Source organism: Taudactylus pleione, unplaced genomic scaffold, assembly GCF_031769625.1.
Source record: "Taudactylus pleione unplaced genomic scaffold, aTauple2 ptg000169l, whole genome shotgun sequence".
NCBI lineage: Eukaryota > Metazoa > Chordata > Amphibia > Anura > Myobatrachidae > Taudactylus > Taudactylus pleione.
This window is the reverse complement of record NW_028284571.1, coordinates 996,033-1,012,647: the sequence shown is the minus strand read 5'-3', so window position 1 is coordinate 1,012,647 and position 16,615 is coordinate 996,033. Positions and strand designations below refer to the sequence as shown.

At 41.0% G+C, this 16,615-nt stretch overlaps 1 protein-coding gene across 8 annotated transcripts in view; it reads right to left on the bottom strand.

Annotated features, from left to right (window-relative positions):
• Nucleotides 1-284: 284 nt before the first annotated feature.
• The window catches only part of FRYL (FRY like transcription coactivator), a 310,032-nt gene continuing 293,701 nt past the window's right edge, over nucleotides 285-16,615 (bottom strand). For 6 of the 8 annotated variants that reach the window (XM_088475243.1, XM_088475244.1, XM_088475241.1 and 3 more), the window contains 5 exons: nucleotides 9,330-9,398; nucleotides 7,880-7,897; nucleotides 4,929-5,039; nucleotides 3,416-3,612; nucleotides 285-2,353 (listed from right to left, as the gene is read on the bottom strand). In XM_088475243.1, coding sequence (XP_088331369.1) covers nucleotides 2,095-2,353; nucleotides 3,416-3,612; nucleotides 4,929-5,039; nucleotides 7,880-7,897; nucleotides 9,330-9,398 — 654 coding nt within the window. In that variant the 3' untranslated portion in view covers nucleotides 285-2,094. The remainder of the gene's footprint in view (nucleotides 2,354-3,415; nucleotides 3,613-4,928; nucleotides 5,040-7,879; nucleotides 7,898-9,329; nucleotides 9,399-16,615) is intronic. The other 2 variants (XM_088475239.1, XM_088475246.1) reach the window with 1 other exon arrangement.

The following is a 16,615-nucleotide window of genomic DNA, read 5'->3' as shown; positions in this document are numbered from 1 at the left end:
CAAATAATACTGTACATATCTTAAATAACATAAGATTCAGAAAATCATTGCTTATGGCAACATTCGTAATCAGAAAACCCTGTTTCTAACTTTGAATTGCTAGTTATAGCATTTGTCCCAATACTGAATTTCCACCTGGGCATGGAAGCAGGAGTTGCGTTCGTGAGGCTGAATTGGCATCTATGAGCATAGTCACAATGGTCAGTGCAGCTGCATGGTGTCAGGAAATAGTGATTACCATCCCTGCTGTCAATGTAAGAAAGGTCACAAAAAGAAAGACGCTGTAACATATGCGGTTTTTATTTTAACAAAAAAAAAAAAGGCTGGTAAGATGACATAAGTATAATGCACTGCTAAATAAAACTACCTGTCCCCAGTAAGTACTTAAGCATACCATCTAAAGTACCACATACCCATCAAAATATCTTTCCGGGTTAGAAAATACAGTGGTTACGCAATGTGCCATGATGACCGGTGTGAGACGTCTTTCCCTTCGGGTGCTGTGGCTCCTTTGGGCGACACATGCTTTCTGCTTACAGGTTCATGCCCTGCAGTTCCTTAGTGTGCACAGTGTCTAACATTTAACCTTTTCAAAGCCATGGCCCCTACTGTACATAGGACTGCCGGTTCCAAGTGTTAAAGTTAGTACATAACATAATTTATGTTTATTTCAGAGGCCATGTGGCCCATGAGAAGATAACGCTAAGAATACATAGCCTTGTGTACAGAAATAAATATATACTTTTTTTTTTTTTTTCTTTTATCGCCGTGGGTAAAAGGGTTATAAAAATGTAGATTATTCCTTTTTAGGGCAGAAATAGTTGGACTACATTCATTTAATTTACAAAAAAAAAAGCTCTTGGTGAAGACAGAGACGGGTTTATTTTGTGCTGCAGAATCTTTTAATTTTACACTGAATTTTGTATTGCCATCGCTGTATATTTTTGGTAGCTTTTCCTGTTTATTTTATCAACAACTCAAATGGTTGAAATAAAATTAAAAAAAAAAAAAAAAAAAAAGAAAATAAAAAAAAGGACACAATCGACAGTATACCTGTCCCATCCCTTCCCCATCAGGTACAAACGCTACCTCCCTGTGTCCGCCGATGGGGGCCGTTACTCTGTACATCACTCACTACAGAACAGTGCATTGCACACATATACAAGAACAAAAAAAAATACTATTTTCACCATACGCAGACTCTAGAATATATACAGAATAAAATAAGTTATCTGTTTTGTTTTTTTTCCTTCTTTTTTTTCTAATGAGAATTGCTGTTGGGCAGCATATATATATATCTAAATATACATTATTAAAGTCTCTGCAGGCAGCTACTTTTTGGTTAGTTATCAATATTTATACCATAAGCACTGGTCAGAGAACTGAGCAGCATTTTAATAAAATTAAGATATTTCTTTTAGAAACACCAGGGAAAGCCTGGTTTAAAATAATTAAATGTCCTAACATTTACACGCTATGAGCTGTTAGATCTAACAAAATAAAATTTTATCCAAAAATAATGTAGCAGAACTCTTTGAGGCATGCGTGAAGACTCTGTACACCCATTCATACCATGAAATACAGCCACACATTCTGCCTGTCACCCAAACAAAAATATTAACATAGAGAATAAAGTGGTTTCCAAAGTCTTTATAGGTCATCTTCTGCCAACGTCGCATGACACAATCTTCATGATGCTGTACATTGATTAGGCAAACTGACTCTTGTGTGACCAGGATAAGTCACAGCAGTCCACTGTTATACCGGTCTGATTCTTACAGTCTCCATAGCAGAGAGATTACTGCTCACTTGTGTAGACCATGTTAGCCCTTTAGCTTGTGGATGGTACATATATGTAATAGGGGAGAAAAATAGCTTCTAATTGCACATTCGCTGTACAGGAACAGAAAGTTTGTCACTCCCAGCTTCTCATTTTGGGGAATGGGTTAATCTGGGCTTTGAATGTCCCACTTGCTTGCGTTCAGCAGTCATAAAAAGGATGCAATGCAAAGATATACAGTAAATTTGGAAGGTGCTCAAGAAGATCCTTAGACATCCAGTGCTTCTATTTCGTGGCCTGCTCTGTGGCAGGACTTAAAACTCAGTGCTCACCATGTTAGTGACAGGCTTGGCTTTATATAAAAGCTGGTATGACTGAACCATGCGCAGTGACATTCGGATTTCTAGATTTAGCTCCATCAGCTTAGAGCTTGCTTTAGACATATCCTTCTTGGAGCCAACAATGGCAAAGCTTCCAGTTTGGCCAAGAGTTTGTTGTCGGAAATATATATGCAACAGGGTTTGGATTGGGTCATCATCTGAGCTGCCAAATATGTCATTGGGCCAGATAGTCCTAGGAAGCAAAAGCAAAGAGTTTAATTTTATACAAGTCTATTGAAAAACGTCATGGATTTGAAGTGGCTGTCATTTGGTGATGAACTAAACCAATTAGAATTACAATACACCTTGCACGCTAAATGTGCCTGTGGCGACTTTAGAGTGAAATTGTTAGAAATATTAGGTAATTGTACAACAAAAGAAAGAAAAAAATACAAGTACAAAACCACTGTCCTAGAACGTGTTTAACTGATTATTAATGAGTTGTAGTCTATTTTAGTGGAAGGTAAATATACAGTACTTTGTCAATGTATTAATGTTTTGCCATGTATATATTTATAGTACATTTATGCTATGCCTAGCACGTTCATTTCCATTAAAGACATTCTTGATGAGGAATCTGAACCTAAACAAACTTCATATTTGTCTTATTGCAAAATACAAAGAGCATTCAGCAGGATTTAAGATTGTGTGAAGCCTTTAATTTCTGCAAAGTAAATCCCAATTCCATAGTTCGCACATACGTCACATCCAGGAGCTAAAACTGCATATAAAACGTGGCTAGTTAGATAACAACTGCTTATTCCTAATATTCACATTAAGTTTCAGCTTCACTTCAGTATTCTGACAGATCCTACAATATGTTTATTTTTCTTTGGCCATGATGAGAATAAAAAAGTAAATAGTAAAAAGGAGCCCCACCATTTAAAATGCAAGTTAGCTCGTATAATAGATATCGTAACAACAATTACATTGTTACTGAAAGATTTAATTAGCTGATCAGTAATGTGCTTGGGGGGACTTATTTTCCCATCTGTATTCGTAATATAGGACACTGCGGTCATCGTCTGTAAGCCGGTGGCTGAGAACCTTGTACTCCGCTGCGCAGGAAATGTGCACAGAATATGTCTGACAGTTTATACTCTGCTAAAGTACAGGGAATCTTATACTGTACTGTGAGAGCAGTCACTGGCTCTTTTATATAAAGTAACTTGTGTTTTCGGTTAGGTGCTCCTTTAATGCAATGAAATAGTTATCACACACACACAGACTGTATGAACCCTGCTTTATACTGTACCTGAATGCCTTGACCTGTGCTATGGCTGACACAAATTCCTTTCCTCTCAGCGTCTCAATGAGAGAGTGGACAGCAACCTCTGTGCTCGTATGATAAAACTCAGAGAAATCGCAATCTTCGATGCCAATATCGGACGTGGCCTCTGCTTCTTTCAGACATGCCTCTAACTGGCACAGCTCCTCCGACATGTTTATAACCTGGGTTGTGGAGACCAGTTTAACTTTCTATTAGGATTTGTGGTAGATTGTTGTTATTACAGCACTGTTGCATGTCATTGCCATTATCTACAGAGGGTTTGTATCAGCTGCCAAACTGAGCCAGAACAATGGTGATAAAATCCTAACGTCTATACCATTACAATCATATATACCTAATTAAAGGATGGTATAAAACCAGTGCCTTCTGTTACCTCTAGCAGTCCCTGCTGTAACAATATCCACTTTCTCAATGAAACAGGAATTAGTGTTAACATTGAGGCATTATATGGCCTGAACCAACATCAGTTTGCTAGGAGCATTTAGTGGTGCCACATGTATCAGTACGGTTATGCGGCCTGATTCAGATGTACGCGTTGCTGATATTTACGCTGATTGAGTGATTGTTAGCCATTGCGCATACATGTAAGCCGCACTGCACACACGCAGCGATTGATTTGAGATTACACTTGCACAAAGGAATCACTTGCAAAGCGAGTGACAGGTAGTAAGCTTTTGGGGGGAGGTAATGGGGGGTGGTTAGAGAAACGCAGGCGTGTCAGGACCGTTTGAACACTGTTTTCAGGGCGTGCATAAATTAGCCACTGCGAGAGCCCTCGCAGTCTGGAGACCCGTTGTGTCTGTGGCATCTTAGTCTAAAGGCGCGTATCCACTAGATGAGAAAAATTGAACAATTACAACATCGGTATCGTTCAATCGCTCATTAATCGTGCAGAAAAATGTCAACGACCAGCGATGCGCGTTCCTGCTGGTCGTTGTCGGCATTTCTCATCGCCCGAACATGACAGTCAACCTGACGATATCGTCAGGTTGAGCAGGTTCAGGGATATCGTTCAGTGTGGGCACTGCACAGTATAATGAACGACTGAACAATAATGATATCGTAATCGTTCAGTCCTTCATTGTCGGCAACGCGCCTTTACTCAGAAGGATGATGGCCGCCGGATCTGCGCTCGATGTTTCCGGTTATGTGCATGAGTGGCGGATGTGAGATGCTTTCGGTGGGTGTCTCTAAGCACTGGACGACGAGCGAGTCATTAGCATATTTTCGCAGCTGCGCTTCGTGCTAAATCGCACATGCGATTGCATTAACGTACATCTCTGAATCAAGCCCATAGTTCCGTGTGGCTGAATATTGGTTAAGCTCACAATATGGCTGCCTCCATGGTTTGGTACAGGTCAAGCTGACAGAGGAGACATTCACAGAAATAGCTTGGACCAAAGTACCCATAGGCATTTATTTCCTTACAAAACCAAATGTTGGTCCCTAAGCACACACAGCACTGTGCTTATTGTACCTCTGTCTCTTTCTTAATTGTGTCCACTTGATTGATGAGCTTGCAGTAGGCCTGAAACAGCAGCAGGAGCTGGAAATGCAGCTTGTAAAGTCTCCGACACAACTCTAGCTCCTACAGAGAACATGGCACAAAGACGTTAGGTACCGTGGATTACACAAGACAGTATCTATATAGAAATGTTGTTACAGGTTTAGTACATAGAATGAAGATCAAGCTTTTACTAACTACAAAGTAGCAAGAACTGTGTTAAATGGTAAAAAATAATAAAAACAGATGGAAACAGTCTTGCTGAGGGAATCACACGTGCTACCAAGAATGTAGCCGCCCATTAGATTCATTTCATGAAGAAAAGTATTAGCAAGCTGACAATATAGGGGAATTCACCTGAAGTGTCACGTCCTATCTGTCTAGTGCTATAAGTGTATAAGGCAGACCTTATTGTATATGTACAATGGGCATCCATGCATTATGTTGTGCACTGTGCAATGGCTACAGACTGAGTACTTCTATGGAGTGCAGTAATTCCTGGTCTTCAGGCATACCTTAATGCATTAAACCTGTTTTAAAATTGCATTACAGAAAGAACATGTTATATATTTAATAACAGGTCACACACTCATGGGTAAAATGGGGCACATGTTGAAAAGGCCATTCTCAACTAACAAATGGTTATGCCGTTCATTACATTTGATAGAGAATCTTCGATTACTCCTGAAATGTACAACTGTGAACATATAGTCAGTGTGTCTATAGAGGTCTCTACCACACTGCATAATTATAGGCAGACACAGAAACACTGACGTGGCCTAGAATTGGTAGGAGAAGTGGGTGGAATGTAAAGAGAAAGAATTTGCTCTCTTTTAAGTTAATTAATTAGAGGGAGTAAAACTTTCATCAGCAAACCCGGATTTCTCTATTTACAAAACCCGCCCTCCCAGCTACGCTACCACCAGGACTCTCTGGTGATGACCTCCTATTGCCATCTAAGGATAGGAATCGCCAGGGAAAAGAACGAGAAAATAATGCTTTATTATTGGAAAAAAATTCCTTTATTTATTGTATTAAAAATTGCTGTTCCCTTCCCCCCCTTCCTCCCTCTCTGTGTATGTATGAACCAGCAAAGTCAGATAACACGTGTGCACGGGCACTGAAGACAAGTATCTTAATGGGGAGCTGTACCTGTGATAAATTGGGGTGACCGTAGATTTTCTATTGCGGTTTCAAGATAGAACATCTAGGTTATCACTGGGACATAGAAACAGACCAGACTGAAACCTACATTATGGGCCATTATCACCGTAGTAGAAATTAGCAATATATTTAGAGCAATGTGTCTACGGCCATTTCATGGGTTTCAAGATTTAAAAGTGTGTGTGTGTGTGTGTGTGTGTGTGTGTGTGTGTGTGTGTGTGTATGTGTGTGTGTGTGTGTGTGTGTGTGTGTGTGTGTGTGTTTATAGTGTATGAGATGCTTTCACTATATCTATTTTATGGGCATATGGAGATTGAAGATATTTTTGGAGATTATACAATGGAATTCTAATAAATAGAAACATAAAAGCAAATAAGCTTATATACTTTTTTTTTTTAAGAACCTGCCACATACACTCCTAGACGTGACATGATGGGGTGGGAAATCTAAGGTGCATCTAAAGAGGAAAAAAAATCAGTCTATCTGGCCAGTACACTAAAAGGCGAATATAAAAATGTCATATTCATAACAATATAATAGAATTGTTTTGCCCACTTTCTGTGTAAACTGTCAGAGCCCCTGGAAATATTAAAACCACTTTGTCTGTCACCAACGAGGATTCCATGGTCACAGTCACTTAGATCACATTTCTTCCCATTCTGTGTTTGTTCTGAATACGGAACCTCCTGACCATGACTGCATGATTTTACGCATTGAGGTGACTAATCATATGTGTGCATTAATGAGCAAAAGTAATAACTAATAAGTGACCACTGAGCGAGTGTGTGTGTGTGTGTATAAAATATACACACACTTCTAGCTTCCACATAATATTATACGGTTACATATTACAGTGCATATTAGCGGAAACTCTGCTCTGAATAGTATACAATTGTATTCAAAATATGTGATAATCCACCTTTGGTTTGGGTACATTAGGTCTACACTTACTAGGTCCACTGTGACTATGACAACTGACAATGCTGGTGCCGGGCTCCCCACACGGGTATAATGCTACTTAGAGCATTTTAACCAATCTTAAGTAGCGGTATCTACTGTTATAAGACCTGCAAGCTTAAAATGCTCTAATTGGCATTAATATCTAGAATATTCTCTAAAATATGTACCCACTCCTCTGTGCCCCCAATACCCCTTTCCCTGGGACACTTGGTCAGCTATGAATAAAAGCACATCAGAAGCCTCTTCCAAGCACAAATACTCAGGAGAGGGTCTTCTTTCTCCAGGGCACAGCCAGGGACCCATGGAACGTTACCACTGTCTCCCCAAATCTTGCCACGTGACTTGACGACACGCAATTCCAACCTTAGTTCAGATGCCAGCATTTTCTTGAATGCAGGGTAAATACTTTATATTCTCTAGCACACAGCACACACATAATGCACAGCTCTGGCTATGTCTTGCATTTTAGAAAGTTTTCCCCATGTGCACATTTTGCACCCAGTAGCTGATTTTTTTCTGACTCTATCTTCCCAATTCCATCTGGACATGTCATTTATCTTCGCATGTTGTGTGTGATCAGATGGAAAGGTTACAATAGTATAACCACATACACCTCAGTAATTATGTATCAGGGATGAGATATTAATGAGCAGCAAACAGTTCATGGACAGAGACTACAGCACACGGTAACCATACAATGGCAGACATTGGTAGCTCAACAGCACGTGGACAAGACAGGTGAAAGTCAGGCTTTTGATCTGACATGTTTAGTATTTGAGAAATCAAGAACCATCACTTACGGCTAGAACTTCCATTTGCTAAGCAAGAAGGTGAGCAGGTCACAAAACACAGAGGAAGAAAGAAAAAGAGGGACAGTTAGTAATAGTCTAAGTTCTGTAAAACCATAGGCAGACAGTCACCCATGACTTAATAGTTCCTCAGTGACGGCAGGACATTCCTGCACAGTGGTCTGCCGGCTGCAATGGGCATAAACTGAAAGCACGGAGATCCAGAAATACGGTCATTAATACAGGGAACTCCGGAACAAAAAGTACTGCTGAGGTACACAGGGAGACCCTATACTGACACCACTTCATTTACCCATGTAAGTCATAACTTGTAGCGTGACTTAAATTATTCACTTTGTATGTGAATATTAATTAAAGTAATCAATACAACTTGGAAGATCCAGACAAGTAAAACAATATAGAAAACACTGGTTCAACCATAACAGTGCCAAGGAAAACAGGTTGCTGGAAAATTGTTTTTATATTAAATGTCTGATTATTAAAAAAAAAAAAAAAAAAAAGAATTGAAAAAAAAAAGAAAAAGAAAAACAACAAAAAGAAGAAAACTAAACGACATTGGGAATGAGGCATAATCTATAGGGGAGATACAACCTAAAATATTGCAGCAAATGTGTTTTGCAGCAGAACCACTGCCTGAAGGCGTCACACATTAACACATTAGTAGTGTTAACGTAGCATGCAGTAGCTGAGTGGGCACTCTGAGACCATCAGTTGCAGATTTAAGGCTATTTAATTTGAGTTTAATCACCAAACGTACAAGGCACAAGCTCTGAACCACAAACTGCTAAATAATGCACAAGTCTGTCTATCTATCTATCTATATCTATATCTATATATATCAGCAAAGAGTCCAAGGCGCAAATCAGTTCCTTTGTGTACTGAAAAAAGTATTTCTCCCGACCAGCTCTAAATCTGTATATTTAATTGGGATATATTGCAGCTCTCCTCCAGAGCCGTATTCGATCTATGGCACAAAGAAAAGGGAGCGCACCATTGTGAAATAAATCACAAAGAGATTAACCATTAGTGGTCAGATGGATTAGAGGATATCCGCCGTGCGGTATTCACCTGGACTCTGTGATATGCTTGCTCATTTTAGACAAAATGTGAGTGTTCCTATTTAGAATGCAATAAACTCCGATTTATTTCACGATGGTGCGCTCCCTTTCCTTTGTGCCATATATATATATATTCTCTAGAGTGGAGGCAAGTGATTTACAGTCTACATATGTATCATTCATAATACCAGTCTGTCTCTGAGACTGGGTAATCAATTTATGTTTTATCTGTGCTATCAGCCACAATACTTAAAATAAATTCACTGCATCTGGAGTTTTAATGTCTGCAGTCACTGATATAATATCAGCCACATCTTGTCACTATTCACTGTATTCACAGGACTTGGTGATTTGTTCAGCATTGATTTAGTAAGAACACTGACCTGTGCTTCTGTATTAGGCACATTATGGCCATCTCCAGAACTGAAGGTTTTCTTGCAGTCGTCCAGCCACTACAAGAGAGAAAAACAGCATATGATGTATTCAATTGTTCCTAAATTAGTGGCGCATGCTTGTGAAAACAGGAGTAATCTCCAAAAATTCACGGCCCTCCCCTTCTACACTCCAGAAACCTGTCAGGAAGCTCAGTCTTTTTCTACCAAAGTTCCTGTGGTAACAATAATTATTGTCCAGCGGGGATTACTAGACATGAGAATGGGCCAAAACACACAGTCAGTGAAACCCTTATCCCTGAGGATCAGATTTTCAACAGCCATTAAAGCCAGCAAGCTAAACTCTAGTGAGTAAACGGGATTTAGCAGATTTGGTTTTGGAGGCAGGCACTGGGATGGGCCAGCTAACAAGCTTACGATAGGAGTACCATCACCTTCACGGCCAATCCAGAATCATAGGACATAACTTTTATTTATTTTTTTTCTACTTTTTCAGCACCAGCATTGCTATCAGAAAGAACAGGTACATCAAATGGATGTTCCAAGCAACAAACCTGACATTCTCCATAAATGCCTTTGGATCCTGTGTCCTGGAACAAAAGCACTTCTCAATGTGGTACAATAGATATGCCATCATGCTGACATCTGTCTACAGTCAGCTGCAAGACTTTTTTCCTAGGGAGAAAGGTTTGTCTGCTGAGAAAATCTGCTTCCTATTTTCTACTCCCAAAATAAATACTGCTGTGACAGCCAGAAAGCTTTGCTCTGTCCACTGCTTGATCCTGGTGGTCTCTTCTCATGGGCAGGGCACTCTAGATGACCCCCTGAAGTCACTGCAGTGGCATGGTCTGAAAGATCTGGATGAATCTTCCTTGCAAGAACCAGCATCCCAGAGTTCAGCACTGAGGACTTCCTACTCCCCGGCCTTAAAATCTGGCATCCATTGTTACAATCGTCCAATTCCCAGATGGAGTACTGAAGTTGCCTCTCAGTCACCAATAGAACAACAGGTTGACTGAACCAGACTGAAACACTGACAAGCCAAGGTGAGACTCATTCCATTTTGAAATTAGGCTGATCTAGGTTGATATCAATCATCTACAGTGCATCCAGAAAGTATTCAAAGCGCTTCACTTTTTCCCCATTTTGTTATGTTACAGCCTTATTCCAAAATGGAATAAATTCATTTTTGTCCTCTAAATTCTACACACAATATCCCATAATGACAACGTGTAATAAGGTTGAGATTTTTTGCAAATGTAATAAAAAAAAACCCAAAAAACTAAAATCCCATGTACATATGTATTCACAGCCATGAAGCTCAAAATCAAGCTCAGGTGCATCCTGTTTCCACTCATCATCCTTGAGATGTTCCTACAGCTTAACTGGAGGCTACCTGTGGTAAATTCAGTTATTTGGACATGATTTTGAAAGGCATACACCTGTCTATTTAAGGTCCCACACCTGACAGTGCATGTCAGAGCACAAACCAAGCATGAAGTCCAAGGAACTGTCTGTAGACCTCAGAGACAGGATTGTCTCGAGACACAAATCTGGGGAAGGGTACAGAAAAATATCTGCTGCTTTGAAGGCCCCACTGAGCACAATGGCCTCCATCATCCATAAATGGAAGAAGTTCGGAACCACCAGGACTCTTCCTAGAGTTGGCAGGCCGTCTAAACTAAGCGATCGTGGGAGAAGGGCCCTAGTCAGGGAGGTGACCAAGAACCTGATGGTCACTCTGTCAGAGCTACAGCATTCCTCTGTGGAAAGAGGGGAACCTTCCAGAAGGACGACCATCTCTGCAGCATTCCACCAATCAGGCCTGTATGGTAGAGGGGCCAGATGGAAGCCACTCCTTAGTAAAAAGCACATGGCAGCCCAACTGGAGTTTGCCAAAATGCACCTGGAGGACTCTCAGACCATGGAGTAACAAAATTCTCTGGTCTGATGAGACAAAGATTGAACTCTTTGGCGTTAATGATGGGCGTTATATTTGTAGGAAGCCAGGCACCACTCATCACCAGGCCAATACCATCCCTACAGTGAAGCATGGTGGTGGCAGCATCATGCTGTGGGTATGTTTTTCAGCAGCAGGAACTGGGAGACTAGTCAGGATAGAGGGAAAGATGAATGCAGCAATGTACAGAGATATCCTGGATGAAAACCTGCTCCAGAGCGCTCTTGACCTCAGACTGGGGCGGCGGTTCATCTTTCAGCAGGAAAACGATCCCAAGCACACAGCCAAGATATCAAAGGAGTGGCATCAGGACAACTCTGTGAATGTCCTTGAGTGGCCCAGCCAGACCCCAGACTTGAATTCGATTGAACATCTCTGGAGAGATCTGAAAATGGCTGTGCACTGACGCTTCCCATCCAAGCTGATGGAGCTTGAGAGGTGCTGCAAAGAGGAATGGGCAAAACTGCCCAGAGATAGGTGTGCCAAGCTTGTGGCATCATATACAAAAAGACTTGAGGCTGTAATTGCTGCCAAAGGTGCATCAACAAAGTATTGAGCAAAGGCTGTGAATACTTACACTAAGTTTGGGGTCACTTAGAAATGTCCTTATTTTTGAAAAAAAAAAAGCACTGTTTTTTTTTCAATGAAGATAACATTAACTCAATCAGAAATACACTCTATACATTGTTAATGTGGTAAATGACTATACTAGCTGCAAACGTCTGTTTTTTAAAGGAATATCTACATAGGTGTTTAGAGGCCCATTTCCAGCAACCAGCACTCCAGTGTTCTAATGGTACATTGTGTTTGCTAAGCGCGTTAGAAGACTAATGGATGATTACAAAACCCTGGAAAACCCTTGTGCAATTATGTTAGCACAGCTGAAAACGGGTTTGCTCGTTAGAGAAGCTATAAAACTGGCCTTCCTTTGAGCTAGTTGAGTATCTAGACCATCACATTTGTGGGTTCGATTATATTCTCCAAATGGCCAGAAAAAGAGAACTTTCATGTGAAACTCGACAGTCTATTCTTGTTCTTAGAAATGAAGGCTATTCCATGCAAGAAATTGCCAAGAAACTGAACATTTCCTACAACGGTGTGTACTACTCCCTTCAGGGAACAGTTGTGCTCTAACCAGAGTAGAAAGAGAAGTGGGAGGCCACTGTGCACATCTGTGCAAGAAGACAAGTACATTAGAGTCTCTAGTTTGATAAATAGACGCCTCACAAGTCCTCAACTGGCAGCTTCATTAAATGGTACAACATCTACAGTGAAGAGGCAACTCCGGGATGCTGGCCTTCTAAGCAGAGTGGCAAAGAAAAAGCCATATCTGAGACTGGCCAATAAAAGGAAAAGATTAATATGGGCGAAAGAACACAGACATTGGACAGAGGAAGATTGGAAAAAAGTGTTATGGATAGACGAATCGAAGTTTGAGGTGTTTGGATCACACAGAAGAACATTTGTGAGACGCAGAACAAGTGAAAAGATGCTGGAAAAGTGCCTAATGCCATCTGTCAAGCATGGTGGAGGTAATGTGATGGTCTGGGGCTGCTTTGGTGCTGGTAAAGTGGGAGATTTGTACAAGGTAAAAGGGATTTTGAATAAGGAAGGCTATCACTCCATTTTACAATGCCATGCCATACCCTGTGGACAGTGCTTGATTGGAGCCAATTTCCTCCTCCAACAGGACAATGACCCAAAGCACACCTCAAAATAATGCAAGAACTATTTAGGGAGCAGGAAGCAGGTAGCTGGTATTCTGTCTGTAATGGAGTGGCCAGAGCAGTCACCAGATCTCAACCCCATTGAGCTGTTGTGGGAGCAGCTTGACCGTATGGTATGCAAGAAGTGCCCATCAAGCCAATCCAACTTGTGGGAGGTACTTCAGGAAGCGTGCGTTAAAATTTCTTCAGATTACCTCAACAAATTAACAGTTAGATTGCAAAAGGTCTGCAATGCTGTAATTGCTGCAAAAGGAGCATTCTTTGATGAAAGCAAAGTTTGAATGACAAAATTATTATTTCAAATAAAAATCATTATTTCTAAACTTGCCAATGTCTTGTTCTATTCATTTTGCAACTCATTTGATAAATAAGAGTCAGTTTTCATGTAAAACAAAAAATTGTCTGGGTGACCCCAAACTTTTGAACGGAAGTGTTTGTACATGTGATATCTTATTTTTTATTTTATTAAATTTGCAAAAATCTCAAAAAAACATTTCACACGTTGTCATTATGGGGTATTGTGTGTAGACTTTTGAGGACAAAAATTTAATTTATTCCATTTTGGAATAAGGCTGTAACATAACAAAATGTGGAAAAAGTGAAGCGCTGTGAATACTTTTTTGCCTTCATGCAGGAGTGAAACAACAACCAACTGTTGGCTAACAGTGACTTCAAGAGCCCAAGTAAGAACACTCTCTGTTGACAGGTGTTGAACAAAACTCCAGAATGATCATCCACTGGGAAGGTGTCCGCTTGTATTTCTTGTAGAGATAAGCGGTTCAGTTTTGGCTTGGATCATCACGCCAAGTTCAGATCTCAGAATGAGGCATAACGTCATCTTTAACGGACATCTCGGCACAGACATTTTGCCTCGTTTTGAATTCTGAACTTGGTTGGAAGATCAGAGTCAAAAGCGAACAGCTCATCTATAATTTCTTGTAGTTGATGATGCAACTTTATGTTACTCTAAGGTTTGGGCTGTTTCCAAAATATGAGCCCACAGCAAGACTTGTGAGTTTGCATTGAACATCATAAGGGATGACGACCCTGAATTGGAGAATTGCAACAATCACTGCCATGATCTTAGTGAACATTTTCAACGCAGTGGTCAGGCCGAAGGGCAGGGCTTGAAACCCAAAGTGACTGAAGGGCTAATCTGAGGAGGCTATGGTGTCCCTCCCAGATTGGAACACACATGACATCAAGAACTTCAGCTTTTCCATGTTACTGATTACGGACCTCAAAAATTCCATCTTGAACTTGTCCAACCTCAGCAAAGCATTTACAGCATACAGGATCAGAATAGGTAAAAAAAGAATAATCTTTGTGAACCAGGAATAGATTTTAAAAACTCAACAACTGCTGTTTTGGTACAGGAATAACTATGCAGAACAAGAAACTGAATGGATTCCCAAAATATTTCTTTGTCTCCAGGGAAACTGTTGGTAAAGATTGTCTGGGTGGGGCTTCAGGAGATCTAAGAGATCTATCTGAGGTGGTACTGAACCACTAGTCCTGGAATAAAAGCAATCTTATTCCCACCATGGAAGGTCCTAGGTGGGTTGCCAGCCTATAAAGCCAACAGTTTGTCAGAAGCTTTGTGAACCAGACACTTTGCTATCCATGTCTGTTTTCCTCTTTGCTGATTCCCAAGAGGAGTAGAGTTCTGTCATCTAAAGCTCAGATTCCTTGCCCTACTAGAGGGATAATTTGGGCCCTCTAGTCTCAGGGCATACACAGGGAGAATGGAACTCCTCCACCTGGAGTTCAAATAAATCAGTCTTTGTTAAAGAACCACAGTTCAACGTATCATTGTTAGAGAGACCTGAATCCCAAGATTAATTTTGGTCCACACCTCACTCAAGGTCCTCCAGATGTGAAGAAGGAAACTGATTATTTCCTCTACAAAGCAACAGTCAGGAATGTGATTCCTTGTTGTCATAAATATTTAGTATCTGCAGAACAGCTTGCATTAAATTCTTCACTCCCTTCTTCCTGCTGGATTTCAGCCCTGATCGGGAAACAAAGTAAGAATGTTTCTTACTGTAGCTCCTGTGAGAGGGGAGGAAGAATTGGGGTACCTATTCAATTTCATGGAATGTGCAGCGATTTGCGTCAACTCTGCAATAGCCTCTGCACTACCCAGGCACTAACAGAAAAGGAGAGGACAGGACAGCTGAAGCGGCAAAATCCAGGAAGATGTGGAGTTGAAATAATCGCCGTCCAAAGAAAAGAAGAGCATGCAGGAAAAAAAACAGCACCCCAATAAACATCAACACTACTTTCCTGTGGAGCAGAGGGAAGATAGAGAGGACAAGGAGCTGCAGCTGCTACCAGAAGATGGCTGCTGCATCATGTCTGGTGGAAGCCTCATCAGGTAAAAGGTGCTGAAGGGATGACACATCCTCTGGACCAAAAACTGAGTGAAGGCTACAGTGAAAGGTACATGGCCCCTTTAGCCTCCCTATGACAGGCACCTGACCCTAACTGCATCACACCATGCAGAACCCTGGGGATAGGGGGCCACTTACCTTGTTGCCACCAGTATTGCCAGATGGATATCCCAGTAACTACATGTGGCAGTAACCAAAACTCTCCTGTGGGACACTGGGAAGGTGGTCTCTCCTCACCCATGTCATGCATCTAAAGCAGGGGTGGGGAACCTTTTTTCTGCTGAGGGCCATTTTGATATATAGAACATTATTCGCGGGCCCGATGCAGACCATGCCCCCTCCGCGTGCAATGCCGGAACTGTAAGGGCTGCGGTGTGACCGTCTGATGCGTCCTAAGGACACTCCAGGCGACACTGCTGCAAAGATTCTAGTTGCAGTGTGCCATTCTAGGCACCCTGCTAGCCAGATAAGGCTAGCAGAGAAAAGCTCAGAGGGCCAGACCATATGATTCTGAGGGCCTTATACGGCCCCTGGGCAGGAGGTTCCCAATCTCTGATCTAAAGTAATGGCTGCCATAGGCATGTGGGGAACTTTATATTGTTCCCTCCATATGGGGCACATATCATTATGCTAAGCACATCCTACCTTAGCTACAGAATATGCCAGCGAGTTATGTGGCTGATTACTACATGTAAAACAATTGTATTTGTAGCAGAACATAGTATCCAACAGTGATTGTTTTACATGGGAACATAACCATTCTTTGTAAGAAATTACTTATGACAACTCATTTCCAGCTATTTATAGACTTCTCAGAGTAGTAATCACTATACCCTCTGGCTAACCTTCAAAGATTGCAACAAATGAAGAAAGAAGAATGTGTTTCTCTGGCCGGCTCAATTTAATAAAAGCTACTCACTTAGTGAATTAACTATGGAGGTCTGCATTAGTGAGGGAGGAGGGGAGACTCTCTGAGGAATACTGTGCCAGATTCAATTAGTGACATGGATGCAAGGTCCACTGTAAATCTTATTTTCTCTTGACAGCCATTCAATAAGTTGTTTGAAGAAGTAACAAAACAGTCTGACTACTATATACCTCACATTTTCATTGAGATGTTAAAAGGAGGAAAGAGCAGCATTTTGTCTATGATGTTGTGACGTCAGTTTTACAGTAGAAAAGAACAGGATTGTGTAA